Source organism: Pygocentrus nattereri, chromosome 10 (genome assembly GCF_015220715.1).
Source record: "Pygocentrus nattereri isolate fPygNat1 chromosome 10, fPygNat1.pri, whole genome shotgun sequence".
Taxonomy (NCBI): domain Eukaryota; kingdom Metazoa; phylum Chordata; class Actinopteri; order Characiformes; family Serrasalmidae; genus Pygocentrus; species Pygocentrus nattereri.
In genome coordinates this window covers 32,772,087-32,795,695 of record NC_051220.1, presented here as the reverse complement: position 1 = coordinate 32,795,695, position 23,609 = coordinate 32,772,087, and the positions used below count along the sequence as shown (strand labels likewise).

The window sequence follows — 23,609 nt, the reverse complement described above, 5'->3', positions numbered from 1 at the left end:
TATGCAGTTAAACTTCTAATAAATCTTTCAAGTACAGAGTAACAGGTAATGAAAGAGGAGGAAGGTGGGTTTGACAGCTTCTACAATACATGGCCACTGCGTCACTGTGGCTCAGAGGTTTTCAATCAATAAGGAACCTGAGCTAATGTCAGCTAAACATATTTCTCAGTGAATACAGTCACCAGACAGAGTAATTAGCCCAAAGAGGATGTGATGTTTCAGAATTTACTTTTACTGAGTGGGTTTCCTTCTTGTACGGACACTTATCATGTAATATAATCACTGTCACCAACAGAATTGACAATGGTGTCAGCAACCATTAGAAGACCAAATGTTCTGGAGCTTGGGAAAGGCATGGGCTTCATTAGGCACTAAGCTTCAAGCACGTGTCAGCTAATTCATGTGTGATAAAAGAGAAAGGCAACCCAGGCTTTGCTATTTGCTCAAAGCTGTTCTGAAAAGAAAAAAAAATAGAAAAAAGAATTCCATTTTATTTGGATCACCCCAATTGATTATCTACAGATGTTGAAATTCAATCTATCTGGTGGAATTCAGATGATTCTCAATCGCAGGGGGTTAAGCTTAATATTAGTACCAGAGTTAGGTTAAGGACCAGGACCAGGGTCAGGTTTAAGTTTTGGGATAAGGTTTAAGGTTTGAATTAGGACCAGGCTTATGGGACAATGAAGGTGAATTTTGTCTATACTTATTTTAAGTATTTTAAGTTAATACAAGGTGACCACCTACAAAGCATCTACAGTTCCTGTATAAATAAAGTGTTGCCTAAAAAGAATCAAGATTGGAAATCAATAATACTGAGAACCTACAAATAATCTTATTAAATCACAAAAAGGTGTTTAAACTGCTAGGGCCTGTTTGTGCCCACACTTTAACTCTTCACTCTCATAACTACATGACTTAGCAGTGTAAGTTTCATGGTTGTTAGTAAATAACTTATTGTTACTGTATAATAAGTCTTAATATTAGAGGGTTCAAATGCTTAAAATCCCATGAATGGATGTTGGACATACAATGACAGAGATTAATCATGACGGAGAAGGAATAGTCAGAGACTAATGTGTACCTCTTTCAATAGGTTCATTCCCCTGTATAATGAAAATGTAATGTACAGCAGTGATTGGGTTTCATAACATGGTTTCCAGTCAGTCTACTAATTCTGTCACTCTACTTAAAATCTAATAGCATAATTTATCATTTGAACTCTATGCGTCTCTGAAAGCTTGTTGGAAATATAATCTTACAGTAGCCTCCATCTGACCCGTGACCCTGGGGTACTAAACCTTTTACTGCTTTCTATTAACTGAACATTAATCTGATCTGTGATGAAATCCTCTGAGGGAGAAGTTAGTTCACCTGACTCTTTCTCTGAGGTTAATCATTGTGTCTGGTGTGTAAAACAGATTTTGGTATGTTACACCCAAAACTCTGGAGCAGCAACCTCAGGAGAATGACATGCAGTAAGAACAACCTCCATAAGGGAATGAGGAGGAATCATGTATGCAATTTACAATTGACCATGCATTATGAAGCAGCCAACAAACTTATATTTTTAAGCCTTTATGCTAATGTTACGCAGTGGCTAACCATGTTATTAGAGTGAGAATTTCTAATAGATCTTGTTGAAACTCTGATTGGTTGCGTCCTCTGTCAGGTCCTAATTATATCATGTAAGGCCTTCGGTCCAGCTCTTAAAGGCCGAACCAATGGGTGCCTCACATAGCTGTATCTACATAGAGACTATGGTTTAAAAAAAAAAATAGATCCTGCTTGGACAAATTTCTGTTGGTCATTTCAAAATGTTTCACATTCTTGTGTAGAGCTAATGCTTAACAACAGAATAAGAGTATTGCTACAACTCTTGCAGACTTTAAACACAAAGTATTTTAGCTCCCAGAAATCATTAGGGCTTCTTTAGAGGCCTAGAAGGCCCTGAGGGCTCCTCATTGCTGTTAGAACATGAATGAGGTGTGTAACAGAGTAAAAATGAGCTATTATTACCCTTAGCTACTTCAGAAACAGTATGGTAGATCTTTCTCAAACACTACAGGATTCAAAGTGAGAGCAAAACTACAGCACATTTAACAAGAAACTAATCTATGAGAACTCTGGGCCAAAATTCCCTGTTTCATGTAGTAACTGTGATTCATAAATGTTGATGAAATAATCAGCTATTCCACAAATTGCAAGCAACAATAACAAACCAGCAACCCTGTTATGTCTTACTAATTGAAAGCATGTTAGCAGCTTGGTGAGTGTAACGATGGCCTCTTCCTATGGTGTGTATTAATTTCAGGCTGTGTCTGATGGCCCATAAAACTCTCCAGTCTGTCAGAAAGAGTTATGCCCCTGTGCTGTGAACTGTGTAACCCTTCTGCTAACCCACCCAGGCCTAGTAAAGAACAAAAAGGGCTCCATGACTGTCTGTGTAGCAAATTATCTTAGGCCTACCTCAATAAGCATACAAGAGAGGCCAACCTGTTGTAAATGCTTTTCCATGGGTCAGGTAAAGGAAGCATGCTAAATTTATGGTTCTCCATTATATCCATGGTTTTTAAAATGCTTGGACATTGAAATGATCTTGATCGTATGAACTTGTGACAAACTTGCTAAGTATTAGCATGTGTTAAACACACCAATTCATACCACTTTGACTGTCTTTATCAGATAGAACCTCTCATGGAACTGATGTTCAACCACTCACATATTGAGGTCCTTAATACATAACCAGCTGGTAGACACATTGTGATGTGTGACTTTGATTCTCTCCCTCTCTGCCCTTTTCTCTCACAGACACAAACATACTGTGGTCATGACCGCAATTTTGGCACATTGCAACTGAAAGTTTAAGGCTGGTTTGTTGTTTCATATGGTAGCTTCACACTGATGGTCAGACTTATTAATTTCAAAAAGATACAAATGTTACATAAGTTATACACTTAACAAAAGCCCTTCATCTAGTATGCACCAACATCAATTTGAGAAACAATTTTTAAAAATTACTTTTTAATATTAAGTACCAACACTATAGTGCAATACTTCCACACACATGCACATTTTCTAAACTGCTTATCCCCCTGGGTCGCAGGGGGCTGTAGCCTATCCTAGCACTCACTGGGCGGAAGGCAGTAACACCCTGGAAAAGTTAACAGTCCATCACAGGTCTATAGTGCAATAGTGCTGACTGTACAGGGTTTTATAGAATTAAAATATTATAAATAAAAATATAAGGTTAGGACTAGTATAAACCAGTAGTGATATGCATGCTGGCATATTCTGATATTCAACTTGACTGATATTCAACTCTAGTTAACCAAGGGGAGGGAAAAACACACTTTTCCAACATTTAATTAAAATATCAGTAGCTCAAGAGACAATTTAGCAACTCAAGATTGAAAACATCTTATTATTATTAAAATAGCCAGGGATATCGTTTGGTCACTACACTTGAGTAACAGAGGCTGCCCCTTCGGATGAGCTAAGAGCTACTGAGCTAATGCTAACACTAGATGATAACTTTACTTTTAGTTCTAGGTAACACCAGCTAGAGAAGTCAGCACAACCCTAGTATACACAAATGCAAGGTAGGGAAAATAATTCAAACTGTCTGTCTGAAGAGTGATATGTAAATTCAGAGACAGAGACTGATTAAGTAAAATGACATGGAGAAGTTTAAGAAGAGAGAATGAAATTGTGAGTGCATTATAACTGCAATATAAAGTACTTTCAGGATTCAGTGGTACCTGCTTTTTTACAGAAACTTCCAAATAAGCCGTGTACTGAAGGACTGCAAACCAATCCCAATAGAATCAGCTGTGGGGTATCTAGCACAACCTATGTCACCTCTAAATAACACCTAAATAACAATGAGAACACAAACGGGTGCCAGGAGCTTTGCTGTCACTAAATGAGCGGCATAATATTGCAGGTCTGTATGCTTAATGACTGCCAGCTGCAGCTTAACCATTATTAACCTGTTGGCAAGGCCATAATTTCCTCATGCTTATAACTTTCTATTAATTAAATAATGTTGCATTATTATTTATGCAGTCACTGAATAAAATAAGCCTTATAACATGCTAACCAAATTGTCTTAAGGGGTTAATGCTTATAAAGTTATGAATAAAACTGCACAATGAACTTCTTACAGTGAAGTCTTTTGTGGAGGATAACTAATGTGAGAAGCACAGACCGGGAGCCTATCAAAGTGCAGTGTGCAGTGGAGTGATGTGTTATGTGGGGAGTGGAGCTGTTGAATGCTTCATGTTTTGCTGACGTGGAGCGAAGTGTCATTATACAGAGCTGGGAGGAGACACGGCCCTGATTTCTCTGCTCTGAGGTGCAGAGGAGCAGAACAGAATATTAAGCAGCTTCTTTGTATGGACAACACACAATATTCCATATTCGTCTAAAGTACTACTGGAGCTGGATTAGCTTCCCTGTACCAGAAGAAGTTCTGTATTTTTTAAGGAACTGGTTGGCTGATACAGCATAAGGAATAAGGGTAATTTCTCCAAATTACCACAGATAGCCTAAATGGAAATGTCAGCTTCTCAGTGGCAGGCAGTCTCATCCTCAGATGAAGTACAAACCCGCTTCTGAAAAAGTTGGGACAATATGTGCAATGCAAAGAAAGCAGTAAAAGACAAGATATTAAATGTTGTTTGAACTTCATTGAATTTTGTTTTGTTTTGTTTTTGTTTTTTTTATAAATGTATGCTAAGTGTTAAATTGATCCCTGCATCATGTTCCAAAGTTGGGATTGGGGCAATTTAGACTAAGGACATTGTTCAAATGTTCTAAATAAATAAATAAAGGTGATGTAATCATGCTTGGTTATAAATAGTGCTTCGCCACTTTGCAAAAAAAAAAATGCATCAGCAAATAGTCTGTTTAAAAACAATGTTCCAGAACAAGCATGCATAATATAATTATAAATCCAGAAAAAATTCTTGGTGTAAAAGTCAAGGCCAGAAACTACAAAAGAATGTCCATGATCCCTCTAACAGCAATTCATTAAAATTATTTCTTTGTTTATTTATTTTATTTTTTAATTAAAAACAAAAAGACACTCTTATGCACTGTGGAATATATGGAAATTATGGGTGTCATGTTGTGTGAACCAAAGAAGTAAAAGACCATCCAGACTGTTACCAGCAAAAGTTCAAAAGCCAGCATCTGTCATAGTATGGGGGGTGTATTAGTGGCCAGTTATGAGTTAGCTACTAATACACATCTATAAAAGCACCATTAATGATGAAAGATCAATACACATTTTGTAACAACATATGCTGCCTTTTAGACAACGTCTTTTTCTTTTTCTCCATGCTTATTTCTAGCCATTTTCGGCATATGTTACAACAGCAAGGCTGAGTATTCAGGGAGTGTGGGTGCTAGACTGACCTGCCTATATCCTATTGAAAATGTGTAGTACATCATGAAGTGCAAATATGACAACTGCGCACCTGAAGACATGCCTACCTGAAGAATGGCAAAAAAATTCCGCTTTCTAAATTGGATCAATTGGTGTCTTTAATCCCCAAACATTTATTAATGAAGGAAAGGTGATATAACACAGAAGTAAACATGCTTCTGTCCCAACTTTTTTAGAATGTGTTGGAGGTATAATTTTTGAAATGAGCATATGTTTACAAGAAAACACATACATCAAACAGAATTTACTGAACTCTGATTTATGTTTTTGTTGGCATTTCATGTACTGTCCTATTTTTTTGGAATTGGGTTTGTACAAAGAGTTTGTACAAAGAGTATGAAGCTGGCCACTATCAAAATCTGGACTACCAGAATTTTGGCAGTTTCATCCTGATTGGCTAACTGCATATCCATGTTTACACACTGCTGTATTTAATCTGTTCAATGGGAAACAAACTTTCACAAGTAGTTGCGTGATCTACATGCCATAAGGAGTACTTCAGGGCAGGATATAGCTGCTGAACTGAATAAATGCCTGTGAATTTCACAGCATCACAACATCAAATTACTAAACATCTTTCTTAGAAACATTTAGTAATAAATAAATAGGGATAATAGCTAGTAAATAGAGATATCCTTGAATGTTTTCCAACACATTCTACTCCCTGTGAATGATTCTGTTGCAGCCCCATGAGCCAAACCACAGTTTGTGGTTAGCTATTTTCCACATCAGTCAAAAACCCTTTTTCTTTCAAAGTAGCCCATTCCTTGTGCTCAGTGGCAAAATGAACAAGACAGAGTCTGTCCAGCAAGACATACAACAGGTGCCACACAGCACATGATCATATCTATTGTCAGGTTCCATTCTCATCTGCATGAGCTTGCCTTGAAAAGGACTAGTGTTGCTGAAGGAGCTCCAGGTTACACCAATTCTAGAAGGCCATCAACAGTTACTACTGTCAGGCTATAAACACTGTAGATTCATACTGGATTAATATCATAGATCTTGCGGGCAACTTAAATTACAATACCTACCCAGTTAAAACTAATCCAGCTCAAACTGAGCATAAGACTATTCATCTTTGTTTATAGGCAGTCTCTGTGATAAACAATTCAATGTCTGAAGGTGGAGCCAAGAATCTGGCCTGGTTTTTATTGGTCTGGAAAGAAACTAAATTTTTTTGAAGAACCTCACCTGTAATGGAGACCACCAATAAAAGTAACAGATGGACCGGACTTTGTAGTAAAGTTCTACAGAAACTAAATGAATAAATAAATAAATAAACTCTCAAGTATTTAACTTTAATGAAGCTGTTTATTTACCCCACAAAGATTGTGAACTGAAAAGGAAAGAGGGGAATAACAACCTCCTGCATTTCTCGGATGTGTGTATCACTATTACAAATGAAGCAAAAATCCGCTTGACTGAATGTTTTCTGGACATGTCCAACTGCCAAAGAGGATAATAATGAACATTCTGATACCTACATTACTTTGGGAAACCAGAGTTTCCCAAAATCTAAGGAATGTAATGCCTGGAAATAGCAAAGAAGCTCTAGTGCTGGGCATACTGTTATGCATGTATTGTTTACAATATTACACACCAATACTGAGTTTTAGTTTCTCCCTCAGGGCTAGATGACAATAATTACTAAATAATTACTTGCTTAGAACTAATAACTACTAAGCATTGAGAGACCCCTTTGGTGTAATTTCAGAGAAGCAGTACAGAATAAAATGAGACAGTCAAAACAAGCCATGTAAGATTTGTAAAACATTCTTTGCATTGGAAAAAAAGGTTTGTTATAACTGCTGCTCACTATATTTGGTTTCCCAACATGCATATCCATAGGACACAATTCTAGAAACAACGGATGCTTTAGAAGACTTTCTCAGTCATTTACTTGGTCTGGATGGTAGAAGTTTGTCTCCATCCTCTCTACACTGACAGCAAGAACAGAAAGAATATACAATATATCAGAAAATTAAGATCCTAAAGGGTCATTAAATGTGTGATTATGATGGCAGGTATAAAGCATTAATTTATATTCATATATGCATGATGTCAATGACCATATGTGACACAAAAACATCAGTTTTTTTTAGAAAATACAGCCCACTAGAAAGTGTTTGTTGTAATTTTATTGCCATCCAGGTGCAAGAGTTTTATAACTGAGGAGACTTTTAAAACTTTTATTACAGATGTTCACCTGATAAACAAATCCAATCCAAATATGGCTGAAGACACTAAATGTTGAGATTATCATTCTTTAGTCATTGGGTTACTCGTTTAGACCACCCTGAACAGGACCTCCACAGGTTTAAGCTCCATCCAAAGTCAGACCCCTTTTTTTTAGAGTGAATGTTGGTATTTTTCTCTATAAAAATATTACATAACTCAATCTTTCTGTGTTGTCGGCATTAGTTCCTGTCATACATGAGCCCAGTCATAACATGAATTATAGAGGTATGGCACTCTTAGACTACCATAATTCTAGACATCAGATCCACCCAAGTGGGAAAAGCTCACCACTGCCAGTGTTAATATCAAATGTCCAGCTCCCTCCTGCAGAATTCTGGGAGGTGAAGTAGTAACCCCAATATAAAATGTTTTTACAAATGGCAAAGATGACAGCCTGTTCCTTTGCTTTCCCCCACAGTGCGCATGTTTTCTCTAGTGGCCTGCCTTCCAACTTTAATCCCCCCTGACAGTCGTGCTTGTTGGCAGTCTCTGGGGTCTTTGCATGTGCGTGTGTGTGTGTTTGTGTGTATGGGGTGGGGTGTAAGTATGTGTATTGCCTGATTTTTAAGATATATCAATGTAAATTTGGAGCTATGTGTATGCGTGTAAGGGGAAAAAAGGCATGTATGCCAGTGGCTAAGTGTTTGTGCATGCACATGAAGAAGCTTCCATCTCAGTGGAGGTCTTTAGTGTGAGGTCTCCCAGGCCAGGAACTGTGGCGCTTGTATTGGCCCCTGGCCCCTGGCTCTGGAGAGGGCCTTTAGTCAGCTGATGGTATGGTACAGTCCCACCTGGCTGAGAGCCAAGTGCTAAAAGAGACCACATGTACAGAGAAGAGTGATCCTGAAAGCCATCAGTTGATGCTGTTGTGCAAATGGCTTTAGAGAGGATGCGCTTCTATCTCTCTGAGCCAAAATGTTTACATACTTCTTGAAAGCACTTGTGCTGTTCAAATGCATTTTCATAGGTATCAGCCTGTACAGTTTACCTGCATAAAACACTTTTTTTTTCTTGCAATTTTGGAGGTATACTGCTATAAGGCTGGTATACAGTAAATCTAGACTAATATTGTTTTGCCCGTTCACTTTAGACAAGTCATTCTGCTTAAGAGCAGTCATTCTGTTGTTTTATGATTAAACTAACTAGTCCAGACTGCAGCTGTTGGGGTGGGAGCACAGGCTCCCTGATTTATGTGAAATTCTTTGGTCACAAACATGCTGTACACAGACAAAACAGATATTGCCTCACATAGGCTGACGCACCAGACCAAACCAGTCAGAATTTTAAAATGTGTTAAGCTGTAATAATGAGATTGTCATTTAAGGGATCAGAGATAGTAAGTTGCTATATTTGGAGTAATTAGTATGATTGGCAAAGGAAAATATCACAGAAAACAACCTGAAAACTGGATAACTTGCTGTTGTTGCTAATGAGAACAATACAGTACGTTAGAAATGTCCTATACAGGTAAATGAATACAGTTTGGACGCTGTGAATATAAGGTTTACTGTCTCTAAAGGTTGACAGCACCTCTAGATTTGACAATACTGTGAGTGCATCTTTGCTCAAAGAGGCAGAAGACCATTGCACAGCCTAAAAATGCAACTAATTAGCAAGTAATTCAACAGCCCATCTAAAATTGGAATATTTATACAGGGTGTAAAGGAATAGTTCAGCCCAGTTTTCCCTTATTCCAAATGCAGTCGACAAGCCAGGACACATTTGGTGTCTGAAGTTTGAATGTTATCTATAAAAAAGGCCAAATGTATGCTGCATAGTAGTAGCAGCCACTATGAGGCCTGGATTTTATCAGTACTTTTGTCTAGTTTTCTAGATAACAGTATGTCATATAGTGTCAGAAGCCACATAAGCAAGTCTATTAAAGATTCCTTTTCAACTCAATATTGTCTGAAGCAAGTGTGTGATGATTTAATGATTTTGTGACAGTTTTGTAAAACATCATGAAAGCATGGTATGGCATTGTTAGATGCCGTGTACTTAAAGGGGTCACTAAAATGTAAATAAAGCATAGTTTGGCTTTTTAATGTGAAAATGTGTAAAAACAACTGATAATCTAAAAATGGTGAAACAACCCATATGTATTTTTTCATTGAAGGGGCTTTATAAAATTGAACTTTGAACACCAAACATGTCTTGGCTGATCAGCTGCATCTGAGGTGAAGAGTGAAAAGCATTTGATTTTTGGCAAACTATTAATTAGGGCTGGACAATAAGATTGTCATGGTACATCACACCATGACATGTTTAAAGTGTCCTTAAAAACACTTCACAACGGTGTGTTTGATTACAAAGAGAGCATAATTAGTGCTATTTGCAGCACTTTGTGAAATACTGAAAATAAGTTCATTTTTTGCATTCATTTTTTTAATATATTTTTTTAAATGTGGCCCTACTTTACGCTATAATTTCCAGTTAGTCAGAAAAATTATATATCATGACATCTCATGTATCATAATACCACTTCCCATATCACCCACCTCTATTATTAATATAACACAAAGGTTGGAAGTATTTGAACTGTATGTGTAACAACTTACATCTCATTAAAGACTTTCTGTCCACACGTCAGTTACAATCTAGGCTTTCACTCAGTGAGCACCATATTTCAGCAAAGAAATGTCATGCAGATCCTTTAACCTTTACAGATCCCCAACTACTGCAAAGTGCAGAGCACAGTAGAGAGGGTCAAATAGGACTAATCATGCTCTTTTTGGAATCAAACACTGGCCAATTGAGATGTGATTTTATGCACTGATGTTATTCAAAATGTGCTCAGAAACACATATTGTGATTTATTATTATGTAGTTTATCACAATAACATAATTAACAAAATATTGCCCAGCCCTAGTTCACAATGGTCATTATTATGTCCAAATAAAAATGACCTATTATGCCCTCTTGGAACCCCAATAGTGACTGGGGTTGTAGAGTCTATATGATATATGATCTCCCATCAATAGACCAAAACCATAGACAGCTATGCTACTCGGGTGCCCTGTTAAATCTCTTTTTAAACATGCAGTTGGTCATTGTTCTTTAATAATGTAGCGATTCGCTACTGGCTGGCGCTGGCCTCTAGACTCTCGTGAGAAGGCTCATTTGAGGCGCATGCCCTCTGGAAAAGGGACTTAAATGTTTTGTGTTGGGGGTTAGTCACCACTGAGTAGAAGTAGTTGGCTAATAATGACCTCCCCCACAGGTTTGTACTTAAAGAACACTTCTGGTGGTGGATTGACGGCCTCGGCTATGTCTTACTCTACACCAACGCTACAATACTTTTCAAAACTACCTGGAAACTTCTGGAATCTGTATTAAATTGTCATGTATCAGCCTTGAAACGGTTATGTACAGCACCAGTACAGCATCTCTGAACACTGAACACTTTCCTGCAGCCTATTGTGTTCAGTCACAAGCTTTCTAAAATATCAAAGGTACAATTACAAACAGAAAGTGGGGCAACACTTGAAAGTTGTTAACATTCTGGTGAAATTACACCTAAAAAAGGGGGACCACTATTCACCCCTCCTCCTGTATTATCTGCCCTTTAGCTTTTAATTACATTGCAATTAAGGTATCCAATATTGCTGTGGTCAAATAAAAAAGTGGAGCTACACCCATAATTAAGCGACTGTGTCAGGGATTTTTTCATTGCTATACTACAGAGGGGAGCTGTGTGAGCCAGATGCTGAGGGCTGGTAATTGATGCCCTAAGATGAACACAATGTAAAACCCAATGTGGCAATCATAAATAACTTATTTTGGGACTGTAATCCAGAGTTAACAGGATATTTGCATGCACACCAATTTGCTGCTTTGCAATACACTGTCTTACAACACTGTTTTGTGCCATTATGTAACAATTCAAAACACCAGTGTATATAGAAATAGTGGTGTATCATCATACAGTCTGGATGAAATTGGACAGATACATTACAGTGGATTTCTTTTACATAAAAACTAACAACTAATTTAATTTATTAGTTTATAAATCTGATGTGCATGATCAGCTACAGGGGCTTTAGGCAAGCATAAGGGCATTTGAGTTAAGCGGTGGCCTCGTAACATTGATTAGAAACATGCATAAGCTAACCTTCATGTGTAGGTGTAGCAATTTGCAAAAATACTTCTCTTTATGTAGAGCCTGAAAAGACTGAATAGATGCAAACAAACACACTCAAATTCACATAATCATATAAGGTGTGCATTTGTTTAGCTCTGTCCTTGGTAATATTACAGCTATGGGGGGCAATAAGATGATATGATATCATTATCACAATAAACTACACTGAGATAAGCTTGATATTTTGTTGTCAACATCTGCCCTTAAATAGCAATGACCCACAATAGGTAGTAGCAGGGGCAATAAGGTGGCGTAGCTGTCTAAAGTTTTGTACTATTGTTGAGAGAAGTATAAATCCTGACAGTGCTAGAGGCCCAAAACGGAATATTCAGTGCTGTTTAATGGTCATATGGTGCCACTGGTGTTCCTAATTAACAAAACCCAAAAACTTTTTATATATTCTGCATCATGATCGGTGATCAGTGGTGTCAAAACAAATGCATTAATCACATATTAGTGCCATGATATTTTAACTGCACTATTTATTAATGCTGTTAATACGTTTTCCTAGTTGATTTTAAACTATCTATACGTCCAAGCCGAAGCCCAGCTGCTCATGCACTGTTGCTAAGACTGTAGCCCTCTCATTCAAATACAGTTTTCCAAATTTTGAGTTCTACTGATGGCTTTCTTGATAAATCACAGTTAAATCCTCCTACGGCAATGGTGAATGTTTATCAATGAATTTTTAAGTAATTCACTTACATTTTTGAAAGTAATAAAAACATTCTGATTAAACTTATTTTGCACACTAAACTGCACCGCTTTTTAAATGAGCAAAATGTAAATAAGCAAATAAGACAAACGCAATCAATCATGACTATATACACAAAAGGATGCAATTAATCATTAATAAAGGACGCAATTAATTCATTATTTTAATTGGGCAGCCCTGATCATGATATTGTTGCTATACTGAACACTCCTAAATATACACTCTTACCAAAAGGTGCCACAAAGAGTTCTTTGAGCAATGCCGTAGAAGAACTACCTTTGGTCCCATAAAGAACCATGTTTGAGAAAGAGATGAATATGAAGAACCTTAAACTTAAACTTAAGAAGTATAAAGAACCTTCATGTAATGTACAGGTTCCATTCCAGTTGAAGGGATCTTCCTAGAACATTTGCTTTATGCGAAAGTTCCTCAAATTTTTCTCATTTACAAAAATGGTTCTCAAGAGAACATCCACTAAAAGGGTCCTGAAGGAATCAAAAATTCTTCTATGAAAACAATATTTATTAGCACTATTACTTTTGAGATTATAGGGTAAATTGTGAGAGAGGCACTTACGTTTGATGCAGCGATTTGTCCCAGGTGCAATGGCCCATCCTGAACAGCACTGCTGACCCCCACACACATGTGGCCTGCAGACGGAAAGGGTTACAGAAATACCTTTCTATTAAGACCATACAGTGCACTACAGCATGGTACAGTATTTCAACACTTCAACTAGAGTAAAGAACTCCGAGACCATAACCTAGCATGAAACTCTAATTCAAGGCTGAACTCAAAACTTCAACGTTCTACAGATTTTCATGAAGCTGGTCATTATGGTTTCAGCTTGCTCTGATGTGGCTGAGCCAGGAAAGGAACACCTCCGAGAATTACACTTAAATTGTATTTGATTCAATAACATTTTCGAGCGGGGTGCGTAATTCTAGCTGGGACTGTGGTTCCACGCAGGCCGCCTCTGTGTTATGCATGGGGAGAGATGTGAAAACAAATACTGAGGTTATCTGAAACACTAAGGGAGACAGCAGCAGCCGTGGATATGAAAAGCACCCTGTGCCGTGCATAAATCTCCTCTCAAATGAAGGATGACAAGTTTAATACTGCAATAACTAGATTCCTGGCATAGCTTTGTCCACAAACATGGCTCTCCATGACTTAACCGGCTGCCCACAGCAACATGAACAAAAAAAAAAACTGAATTTAAGCGCAGCTGAAATGCATGTAAGGACAGCTGAAATGTTTTTTGACCCATCAGTATTTTGTGTAATTGAGTCAGATTGACAGAAACTAGGGCATAATGTACTGGAATTAGTATAAAGCATTACAATTCACCTCAAATGGTTACAATTACCATGTTTTATCATGCTTATCACATGATTGTTGCAATTTATGTAAGTGAATGGGTTTAGGTGAGGGGTGCTAAAACTTTTTTTCTCTTGGGGTAAAGTCAATGTATGTGGTGAGCTGATAACCAAAAGACAAAACAACATGCCAATAAACAAGGTAGGTAGGTTTCAAGCTGAATTTTATATTATGTTTTATACATTTTATAAAAATAATAAGAACATAATTAGAATTTAATAGCACAGAAATGATGTATGTTTATTCTCCCACTGGGTGGTAGGGGGGGGGGTGTAACTTTGTGTCATGCTAAATCAAACATACTCACAGGTCATCTTTGATTACACTGGGCAGCCCATTGGTTACATTGGGCATACTTTAACATACTGACTGTGACTGGACTGTGATACTATAGCACTTTGAATCAAGCTTATTAAAAGCTTTTTGCTTTAGATACTACTTCTGATACTTCTGAGGTTTTGATGCATTTTTATGTCTGAATTAACGTCATGAACTAAAGTTAGCAAAGTGATACCTGGACAGAGAAGAAAACATGTTGGCTACAGGATATATGTAATACAGATAATATATGGATAATATATGATGTAAAGGATATACATAATATTTATTCAGCCCAAAGGTTTTCCAATATAGTATGGATACCATGACAAACAGTGAGACAGAAACAAGTGAGTCAGAGAGGAGTAAGAACTTTCAGAGAAAACGTGTCATCCAAACATGCTCAGACAAGTTACTCAAAGAGGATTGTCACAGTTAAGAAGCATGAAAAAAACTATCCAAAATACTGTGACTAATAATTTATGACACCTGGTTCATACTGCACTCTTTACTTTAGCAACACCACTGGCTGAAAGTCAATTAGGCACTTACACAAAGAGGAAAGTTCAAGTGATATTGAGGAAAAACTGAAGCCTTTAAAGGAAGACTTGTGAAATATCTGAATGGCAGTTTGGTGCTGTTTTCAGAAACAGGCAAAATGGGTTCTTTGAACGAAGTATCAATGACATGTTTTAAAGTTAGTAAATCCCCAGTTGGACTATGGTGTAGATATAAAGTGAGACTTGGCAGCATGAATAGATCAAATGCGTATGTGAGGCGCCATCATCACACTGAGTGACGAGTTGGACGACAGAATCAACAGTTACTTGAAACCAAATATGAATTATGACTTACAGAGCAGGCCTTGAAATGACCTAAGTCTTACGCATTTTGTGCTAAAGTGCCCACATCCCATTCTTTTTTTTTACCTGAGGTCCACTTACGGATTCCATTTTTTCATGGTTATTTTATACTTTCTAACCCCTCTTTATGCCTTAGAATTGTAGCACTGTTCCTTCAAAACATACACGTGAATTAATTCTGATTGGCTCCTCTGACTGGCTATAACTTCATTGTAATGGGGGCAGAGGGGGTAAAACGTCTATAGGCTCAATCAGCAGATACATGTAAACGTGTTTTTTTTGTGACACCACAAAAACAATGAATTCAAAATATGGTGATTGTGCAGCTTTATTTCCATGTATGAACTGTACTGACTGGTATGTTTGGTATGCTTTGAAACATTAATGATGTTCCACACTCAATTAACTCTTATTTAATAAAAAAGTGAGGGAAATTCAGTTTTCCATGAAACAGGCTCTTTAAACTTGCCTACATCTAAAACTATTATGCCAATCTGTGGTTTATTCCATAAAGCATTTTGCTTAAACACAGCCTCTGATTTTATTAACAATTATGTTATGACACTGGCATGGCTCCTATAAAGGTACATTTGTGGGGCAAATATGTTTTCTAAGCATGACCTACATCTATCTGCAGATGGTGGACCACTTACAGTCGGGCCCTCCTTTGCTCATAAATGGGCTCATAGAAATTGCGCCTATAAATTATACAATTCCCAGAAGGCCTTGTGCCCTGTCCCAATATGACATGCCAGGAATGTGGCTTTTACACTTGATGGTAACCCAAGCTGAACTTCTAAAACACATTAAAATTATTGTGTAAGCACGTAAATACTTCTCTCTCATCTCACAATGCCTTGTTATGTGATGGAACAAATGTTCAAAACACTTCATTGAGTAAGACAAGAAAGGGAGATGGAAACTACTGATGGATCTGTTTAGGTAAAAAAAAAGGTAAAAAGAATCTCAAGGGCTTTTCAACATTGAGAGACGGCCGTCAAGAGAAACAGGTGTTTCTGATCACAAATTGAATGTACAAATGGGTGCCAGAGCTTTGAGGGAGAACCACATGGCTGTAGGCTGCGTGCATCCACAGTAACTCTCTCTCTCTCTTTCTCTCTCTCCACCAGGAATAGTCCAAGCTCACACAATAGCTTCAATGTGGGTCACAAGAAGAGGCACATACAAAAGGAATGCTGCTGCGTTAACATCAAATGTTACTACCAGTAGCCAACCATGCTTTTTTTTGCATAACAGAAGGTTGTAAAGGCACATTTTCACTCGTGCCTACAGATTAAATCTTGATTATGAACTTAGAAAAAATTGGGAACAAATACTGACTAGAATGAATGAAGGGAGCTTGAGTTAACTCAGTACACGAGCTTTGAATTGCTCTCATTTCTTTCACAAGCAAGACAGTAAGAGAATGCATGGAAAGGAAACACAGCCCACACAGTAATAGTGCAATTCCACTCAGCTGCTATGAATTATTATTACAAAACTAGTCTTTAAGATCAGAAACTGAGAAGAATAAGAGCATGTCTCAAATTAACAGTACAAACTGATCCTATTCATGCATTCCACAGGTTTGGCAAGTTTACCCCTCATGGACCAGGACTCACTGAAGTTAAATCTTCATTTACTACGCACTACTTGTTTGTCCAACCAGTGGCTTAGAGGACTGGTCATATATCATGTGTCAAAGACCATTTAGCATTCAGTGTAAGTGTCATTTGCAGAAAGCAAGTGAGCAGTGAGGTTAGGTTAAGCCTACATGTTTGCCCATACCTAAGTGTTACTAAACAGCCTAAGGAGCAGACAGAGAAAGCAATTAAGGGAGTTTAATTTCTTGTTCAGGAAACTCATAATAAACAGCCATTCAGGACCTTCTGAAGCACTGCTTATCCTAAGGTGGCAACCATATTCCTGCCATTCATAGTGACTAAAGCATTTCCAGACAGTTTATAGGTGCAGTAAATTCCAAAAGCTGAGAAGTGTTTTATTAAATCCTTTATGAAAAACGAATGTAACATTTTTGTCAAATGGAATTGCAAGAAGATTGCATCATTCATCATTAATACTAATAAAAAGGTCTCAATTTGGGCTCTGTCCACTATTTGCCTAAATTCCAACTTAAACTCTGTTCTTCAGACTCTACACATTTTATGTAGAACTGGAGAACCCACAGTATTTCAGCATATCTTAGGATGTCATGGTATGTTTCACCACCTAAATTTAGTCAAAGATGCCCAATAGGGTAAAAAAGGTTTGGTCTCAATCTCAGTAGTCCTGAATTAAAAGGTAACTGAGCAACTGTCTGCCTCAACTGAAAGAAAGGCAGTTCTTGTTAGTGCACACAGACTTTCGGACTCTACACCCTTAAGACCTTGTATAGCAATGGTTATACATGGAACCACCCACAAATGGTTCTATGCATGGTTAAATGGTTCCTCTTTTTGCTAAGAGTGGACAGGTAGCTACTGATGGACCTACTGGTCCAGATGCTGTCACCACTGGCTGACTCTTACCCAACGAGCTTCCTGGGGTGTGTGGTTTTGCTCTCCTGATGGTCAGGTGGGCTCTGTTTCGCGCTGCTTCGGCCTCTGCCCACCATCCTCAACTGTCTGGGGGATCTGACCAAGAGCTGACCAGAGGCAGCAGTCAGGGAGAAGCTGAGGGAGACCAGGAGCAGAAACCACAGCCGCTCCATCGTGTGGTGTCAGAGCGAGAGAGAGGGAGGGAGGGAGAGAGAGAGAGAGAGAGAGAGAGAGAGAGAGAGAGAGAGAGAGAGAGAGAGACGTCGACGGTGAGTAGTTGTGTTATTCCGGCGAGACAAGAAGTGCAATCGGTGTCCAGTGAGTTCAAAAAAACACAACGCTTAAAAAGTGCTTGAAACCAAGCGAGTCGACAGTTTCTTGTCACAGACACGTGCAAAGTTTCAGAAAACGCGAAAAAAGTCCGCAAACTGGCGTCATAGTTTTCAGGTAAGCTGGTAAAGTTTGCAGAAAAAGTCTCTTCAGATGTTTCTGAGCGGGTCCTTCAGCGTGGGCTGCACTTCCACGCGCTAACGGAGCCGCGCGGCTGGGCTCATGGTGATGGTGAGGCGCGTGCGTGTGCGTTCCAGACTCTGCTCTCGTGCAGCTCCTCGAGCAGTTTGAATGGAGCTCGCGCTTCTCTGGCCGCCTCCTCACGGCTGAAGTCATCAGGAAGTTTAAGGAGGGCTGGACTCCCCCTGTCTGTCTGCCTGCGCGAGGAAGCTGAGCCATAAAGCTGCTCGAGAACAACGTGATATATGCACGGACTCGGGGTGAAGGAGCTTTGTGTTCAGGATGCATCTGGCACAGATGGGCTGTAGGCGATAGCTTCATGTAAATGTCTAAAACATGCTGATGCATTTTGGGGTCCACTCCCCACCTTTGGTCTTCTTCTTGTGCCTTATGTGTGCGTGAATGGGAGAAAGCCAGTGCGTGACGTTAGGAGTCCTCTGTGTGTTATGTTGGCTGATGAATAGGAGGACACCAGGTATGAAATGGGCAAGGAAGGTTATGGCAGTAAAGCACCTTTTAAAAAATATTTCAAACCCATAAAACCGTCTGGCACAGTAGTTGCGCATCTCTGCCATAGACGGTTTTATGGGTTTGTATCTCTTGCAGAAAAAGCTTCACTGGCATCATATTAACTTGCATCAACATGATGTGTAGATAACTATTCTGAAACACAGACAACACAGAACAAATTATGTTCCTTAATGATGTCTGAAACCAGTAGTACTTTAAAAAGGTGGCTCTTTGAGGGTTCTTTAGTAAAGGCAGTGGCTCTATTTAGAACCACAAGTTCTTTATAGAACCATTTCACGCTTAAATGGTTCTTTGCATGATGAAATGGTTCTTCGGATTGGCTGAGAACGTGTTGAATATGGTTTCTGAAAAAGGTTCCACAATGTCAAGGTTGGAACAATAGCAGAACCGTTTTTGGTGCTATATGGGGCCATTTTCATGGAAAGCATACTTAGCAACACATTCTCCATTAATCCGAAAAACCATTTCGCCATGCAAAGAACATAAAATGGTTCTGGTTCTAAATAGAATCATTGCCTTTTTGAAAATGGTGCTGTATGGTCCCCCCAAAAGGGTTCTGCTATTGTTACCAGCTTGACATCATAGAACCAAAAACATATACAACACGTTCTCCATCAGTCCATCAAAGAATCATTTCACCATGTAAAGAGCCATTTAAGCATGCAATATAACTGGTTCCGATTTCCTTCACCTAGGAACCCTCAAAGAACAAAGATATCTGAAGGGTTGATTTGTTGTATTTTGTAAGTGTAATGAAACGTGTTTGGGCTACTTCTCTGGTGCATAAACATTAAGACAAGGACATGATTACACATGCACTAGTAGGATAACAGCCTGTATATATACACAACAGGTACAAAAACAATAAATAGACAATAAATAAAGAATAAACTAGAGACACAGAAGTGTCACAGAAGACGCTAGATAGTATATACAATGTATGTGCAAAATATGTACAGTTTTCTCAGAGGTAGGTCCAGTGTGTAAATTATACTTAAGTGTTCAGCAAACAATGTTGTGAGTGCTATGAGCTCTTTACCAGACTGAAAATCTACACTGCAGTCTTTCCGTGTGGCATTCAAAATATGCCTGTGTGTAGTTAGTTGATGCTCTGTTTGTAGAGCCTATGATTAAGTGCCGTCTGTTGTATACATTTTTTAACTAACCATAGATTATAATGATTGTGAAAAAGGGAATGGCTGAATAAATGCAAAGCAGTTAAAAAATATCACAATGTGGCGTGCAAAAGAGAATGAATGAAAGATAATTTGCATAACATCAGCACTTATTTAAATTATCACAAGAATCGATAGCCGCAATAATAAATCTCGAGGGTAGCACACATATTTACACAAAAATAAATTTATTTAGGTGAAAATTTCAAGGTGTTAGAAAGGTAAATTCACTATAATGAAAAAAGGCATAATATTTAGAATGAGACAAAAAAAAAGTAAGTAATAAAAGCAATGAACTTTTAAGCCCTTTCTACATAAAATACCTCCATGCCATGCCCACTGTCATGCAGTAACATCTAAGGCCATTCTATATAAAAGTGTCTTTAAGCTGGCTTTAAAATAAATAAGTCTGAAGAAAGAAACAGACCGGAAGGGCGTTCCAAAAGCAACAGTCAGCTGAACAAAAGCACGATCACCCATTGTATGCAGTTCAGTTCCTCGAAGTTGGAGAAGATGATTAGAATTAGACTTGAGATTGCAACTAGAATTACAGGGTATAAAAAGTTTGTACACATAATGCAAACATATCAGCGCATTTTAGTTTGTAGAACTCAAACAGTGAATTCTTGAGATCTTGGAAAGCGTGCATTATATAATACATTGCATCCATCTTTCCTCATCCTTCCTTACTATATCATCAGTTTTCATCCGCTGTCTGGAAAAGACACTTTCCCCATCTCCCTCAAGAGCTGAAACAATCCAAAGAGAATTGGCAAACGTCTCTCTCTAGCCACAAGGAGACATTTGTACTTCTCATCCCATGGCTCTCCAGCATTACTCGGAGAATCATGTCCAATTCCATTATGCTCTATTAGCTCCTCTCCAAAAATCACAACTGAAAGGGCCTTTGCATTGAACTGTACATTGCCTGTAATCACAGTGCACCAGAAGTGAAATAGATGCTTGCACCTTCAGGGCAAGCTGAGTGGAGGCTGATCAGATGGTTGACTGAACAACAATTCATCCCCACAGAGACTAAGAGCAGTATTTATTACAGTAAGCAGCAGAACTCAATCAGTTCCAAAACCACTAATGGAAACAGCGCTGAACTGACAAAAATTTAAAAATCTGTTCATAGAGTGGGCATCGCTACAGTTCAGAAGTGCAGAATCTCTGGAAATGAAATGACATCGACCACAACCGCTGTAGTATTTCAGGCAAAACTACTATTCTCAGCGTGTTTTGCTAAAAGGAAGATGTCTGGATTTTGTACCATGAAGGTACTGGCTGTTCAATATGTGTTACGTTATGGTAATCAAGAGGGAGCCAAAAGCCCACTGAGAGGTAAAAAGTCCACAGTAAATGGAAACTCATTCCACAGTCTGACTTTATAAAGGTAGTTCAAAAGACAGTAAGACTTGTAATTCACTACATAGCTTCAAACCGTGCTAAATAATTTTCCTTCATTTAAACACTAGAAAAGTAGCAATGTGCTGAATGCACTTGATTCCAATGTGTGCATCATGCCTATGTAAAGGAAATATGTTGCTTCAGCACAACCATGGACAAAAGTGAGTAAACTGAAGAATAAAGTTGTGTTGCTGTTAAATGATTCGGAGACACAAAAATATGCATGTCTGTAATATATATTTGTAATATGTAATATATATATATATATATATATATATATATATATATATATATATATATATATTTCATTTACATAATTTTGCTTAATATAATCATCATGCTTCTTGCATTTAAACTTTTTTTTTACTTTTATTCTTGAAACAGTTCAATCAGGACTTTTATTATCCATCTAGGTAGTTACAGCCAAGTGAGCTCACATCACACACATTAACTGCTAACATAATTGGGAACTGATGCTGAAATCAACCAATCCTGTTTGGATGCCTAATAGGTGGGACCATTTCATGAAAAAACAATATACATATATATATATATATATATATATATATATATATATATATATATATATATATATATATATATATATATATATATATATATGGCCAAAACTTAGTAAGTGGGTGGGAATGACATGCTTTGTGTTTATTTTTACAGGATGTCACCAGTGGGGCTCACTATGTATAAGTAGTAGCTTCATCAATGTATTTCAGTCAGTTGGGAATACAAACCAGTGGCAGCTCTTTGCCAGGCCTCTTTACTGAAACAGCCATCATAAAGCTGTGAAGCATATAAAGCATATGAGGTCAAATATCTATTAAAATGTCTATTTAAAACTTCAGATAAACATGAAATGAATGAAATGTCTTTCACAAGCTTCAAATGCCCATGTTTAATCTAGAATGGAAAAAAAAAATATTAGAATCATATGATGTTAGCAGGAATCTGATTTATTGTATTATAGGTGTTTGTTCCTTCTTTTTGATCCAGTTTTGACATTTATGGCCAGAACTGAAAGCCTCGCTCTAATAGTCATGTTTCACCACTGAAGATCAAGTAAATTCAATGCATCATTTTTTAATTGTAGGTTCAGTTATTTTCTATGTTAAACTGCCACACACACAAAGAAGTCCATTATTAAAGTGGACATCTCATCCTTCACTAAAATGGCAAGCAAACTGTGCTCTCTTACCAGCTATCCACTTATAATGCAGATGTTTTAATCAGGCTAAAAACCAAGCAATTGACATATCTTCACTGTTATAACAAAATATTACAATCAGCTGGTAAGGAGAAGAAAAAATGTAATTCTCCTTTTTAAATTATAGGTTTATGTACCAAGATTTTGTTCTAAGAGTTCTAAGTCTACTGGTCTCTACATATAAAGATGGCTCTTCTGGTCCCGTGCTGCAAATTTCCAGTGGTCTCCGTGCTTAGGCCTTTTTCTTCAACTCCCCTCCAGCTTCTCAGTGTTTCTCAACCCAAACACACACAGTTAGAGAAACGAGACGTGCTCAGACTGATTAGCGGCCCTCCCCTCACCCATGGGAAATATAATTAGGCAAGGCTAGATGCAGTTGTCTTATGACTCTGGACAGCACTCATTCCAGTACCCTGGTGTGTTGACCTTAGCACTGTAGGGGCTGCAGGTTAGACCCCAGCTCCGTCTCGGAATACCCTTGGTCATGCATGCTGGTAAAAGTCCAATTAATTCCGATTTTTGCATGAGCGGACTGTGAGGGGTAATTTGAGTTAAAGACCTACTGTAACATACTCGCAAATATGGGTTACCTAGAGAAGCTGTTGGTGATTAATTAGAGTACATTCCTGTATGGCGTGCTGTATTTGTATGTGCATTACTGTAGACATTATGGTTTGTTGTTGCTAGTTCTTTACCCCATAATTTCATTGAGCTAAGAGACATGTTTATTCTGGATAGAAAGACCCTCCTGTTGTTAGCAGCTTGTATCTGTGGAAGGAACTTTCAGCAGCAAGTTATGAAAGCAAACTTTTAATCTGGTCCAATTTCACACAATTTGTAGCATCTGGAATAACTTGGAATGAGCATCAGGAGAATCCTTCTGGCTGAGAGTGCACTCTATAGACAAAGAGTCCTTAGAAAACTCCAGCCTGACAACAGGACCACTCCTCTGCACATCCCAACAGAAAACAAAATAAAAAGCACTTAAGTGGATAAACAGTGAACAAACAAATCCTGAAGTACATCATATCTCTCACTAAAATGTAAATTTACATTTATTCGGTTAACAGACATTCTTATACAGAACAACTGCGTAAACAGTGGAAACCAAACTGA

The 23,609-nt window shown here is 38.0% G+C and overlaps 1 protein-coding gene across 2 annotated transcripts in view; it reads right to left on the bottom strand.

Annotated features, from left to right (window-relative positions):
- LOC108423407 (latent-transforming growth factor beta-binding protein 2) overlaps positions 1-18,302 on the bottom strand; it is a 151,997-nt gene extending 133,695 nt beyond the window's left edge. For both annotated transcript variants that reach the window (XM_037542200.1, XM_037542201.1), the window contains exons 1-2: positions 17,640-18,302; positions 13,127-13,200 (exon numbers count right to left, since the gene is read on the bottom strand). In XM_037542200.1, the coding sequence (XP_037398097.1) occupies positions 13,127-13,200; positions 17,640-17,821 (256 nt within the window). In that variant the 5' untranslated portion in view covers positions 17,822-18,302. The remainder of the gene's footprint in view (positions 1-13,126; positions 13,201-17,639) is intronic.
- Positions 18,303-23,609: the final 5,307 nt, after the last annotated feature.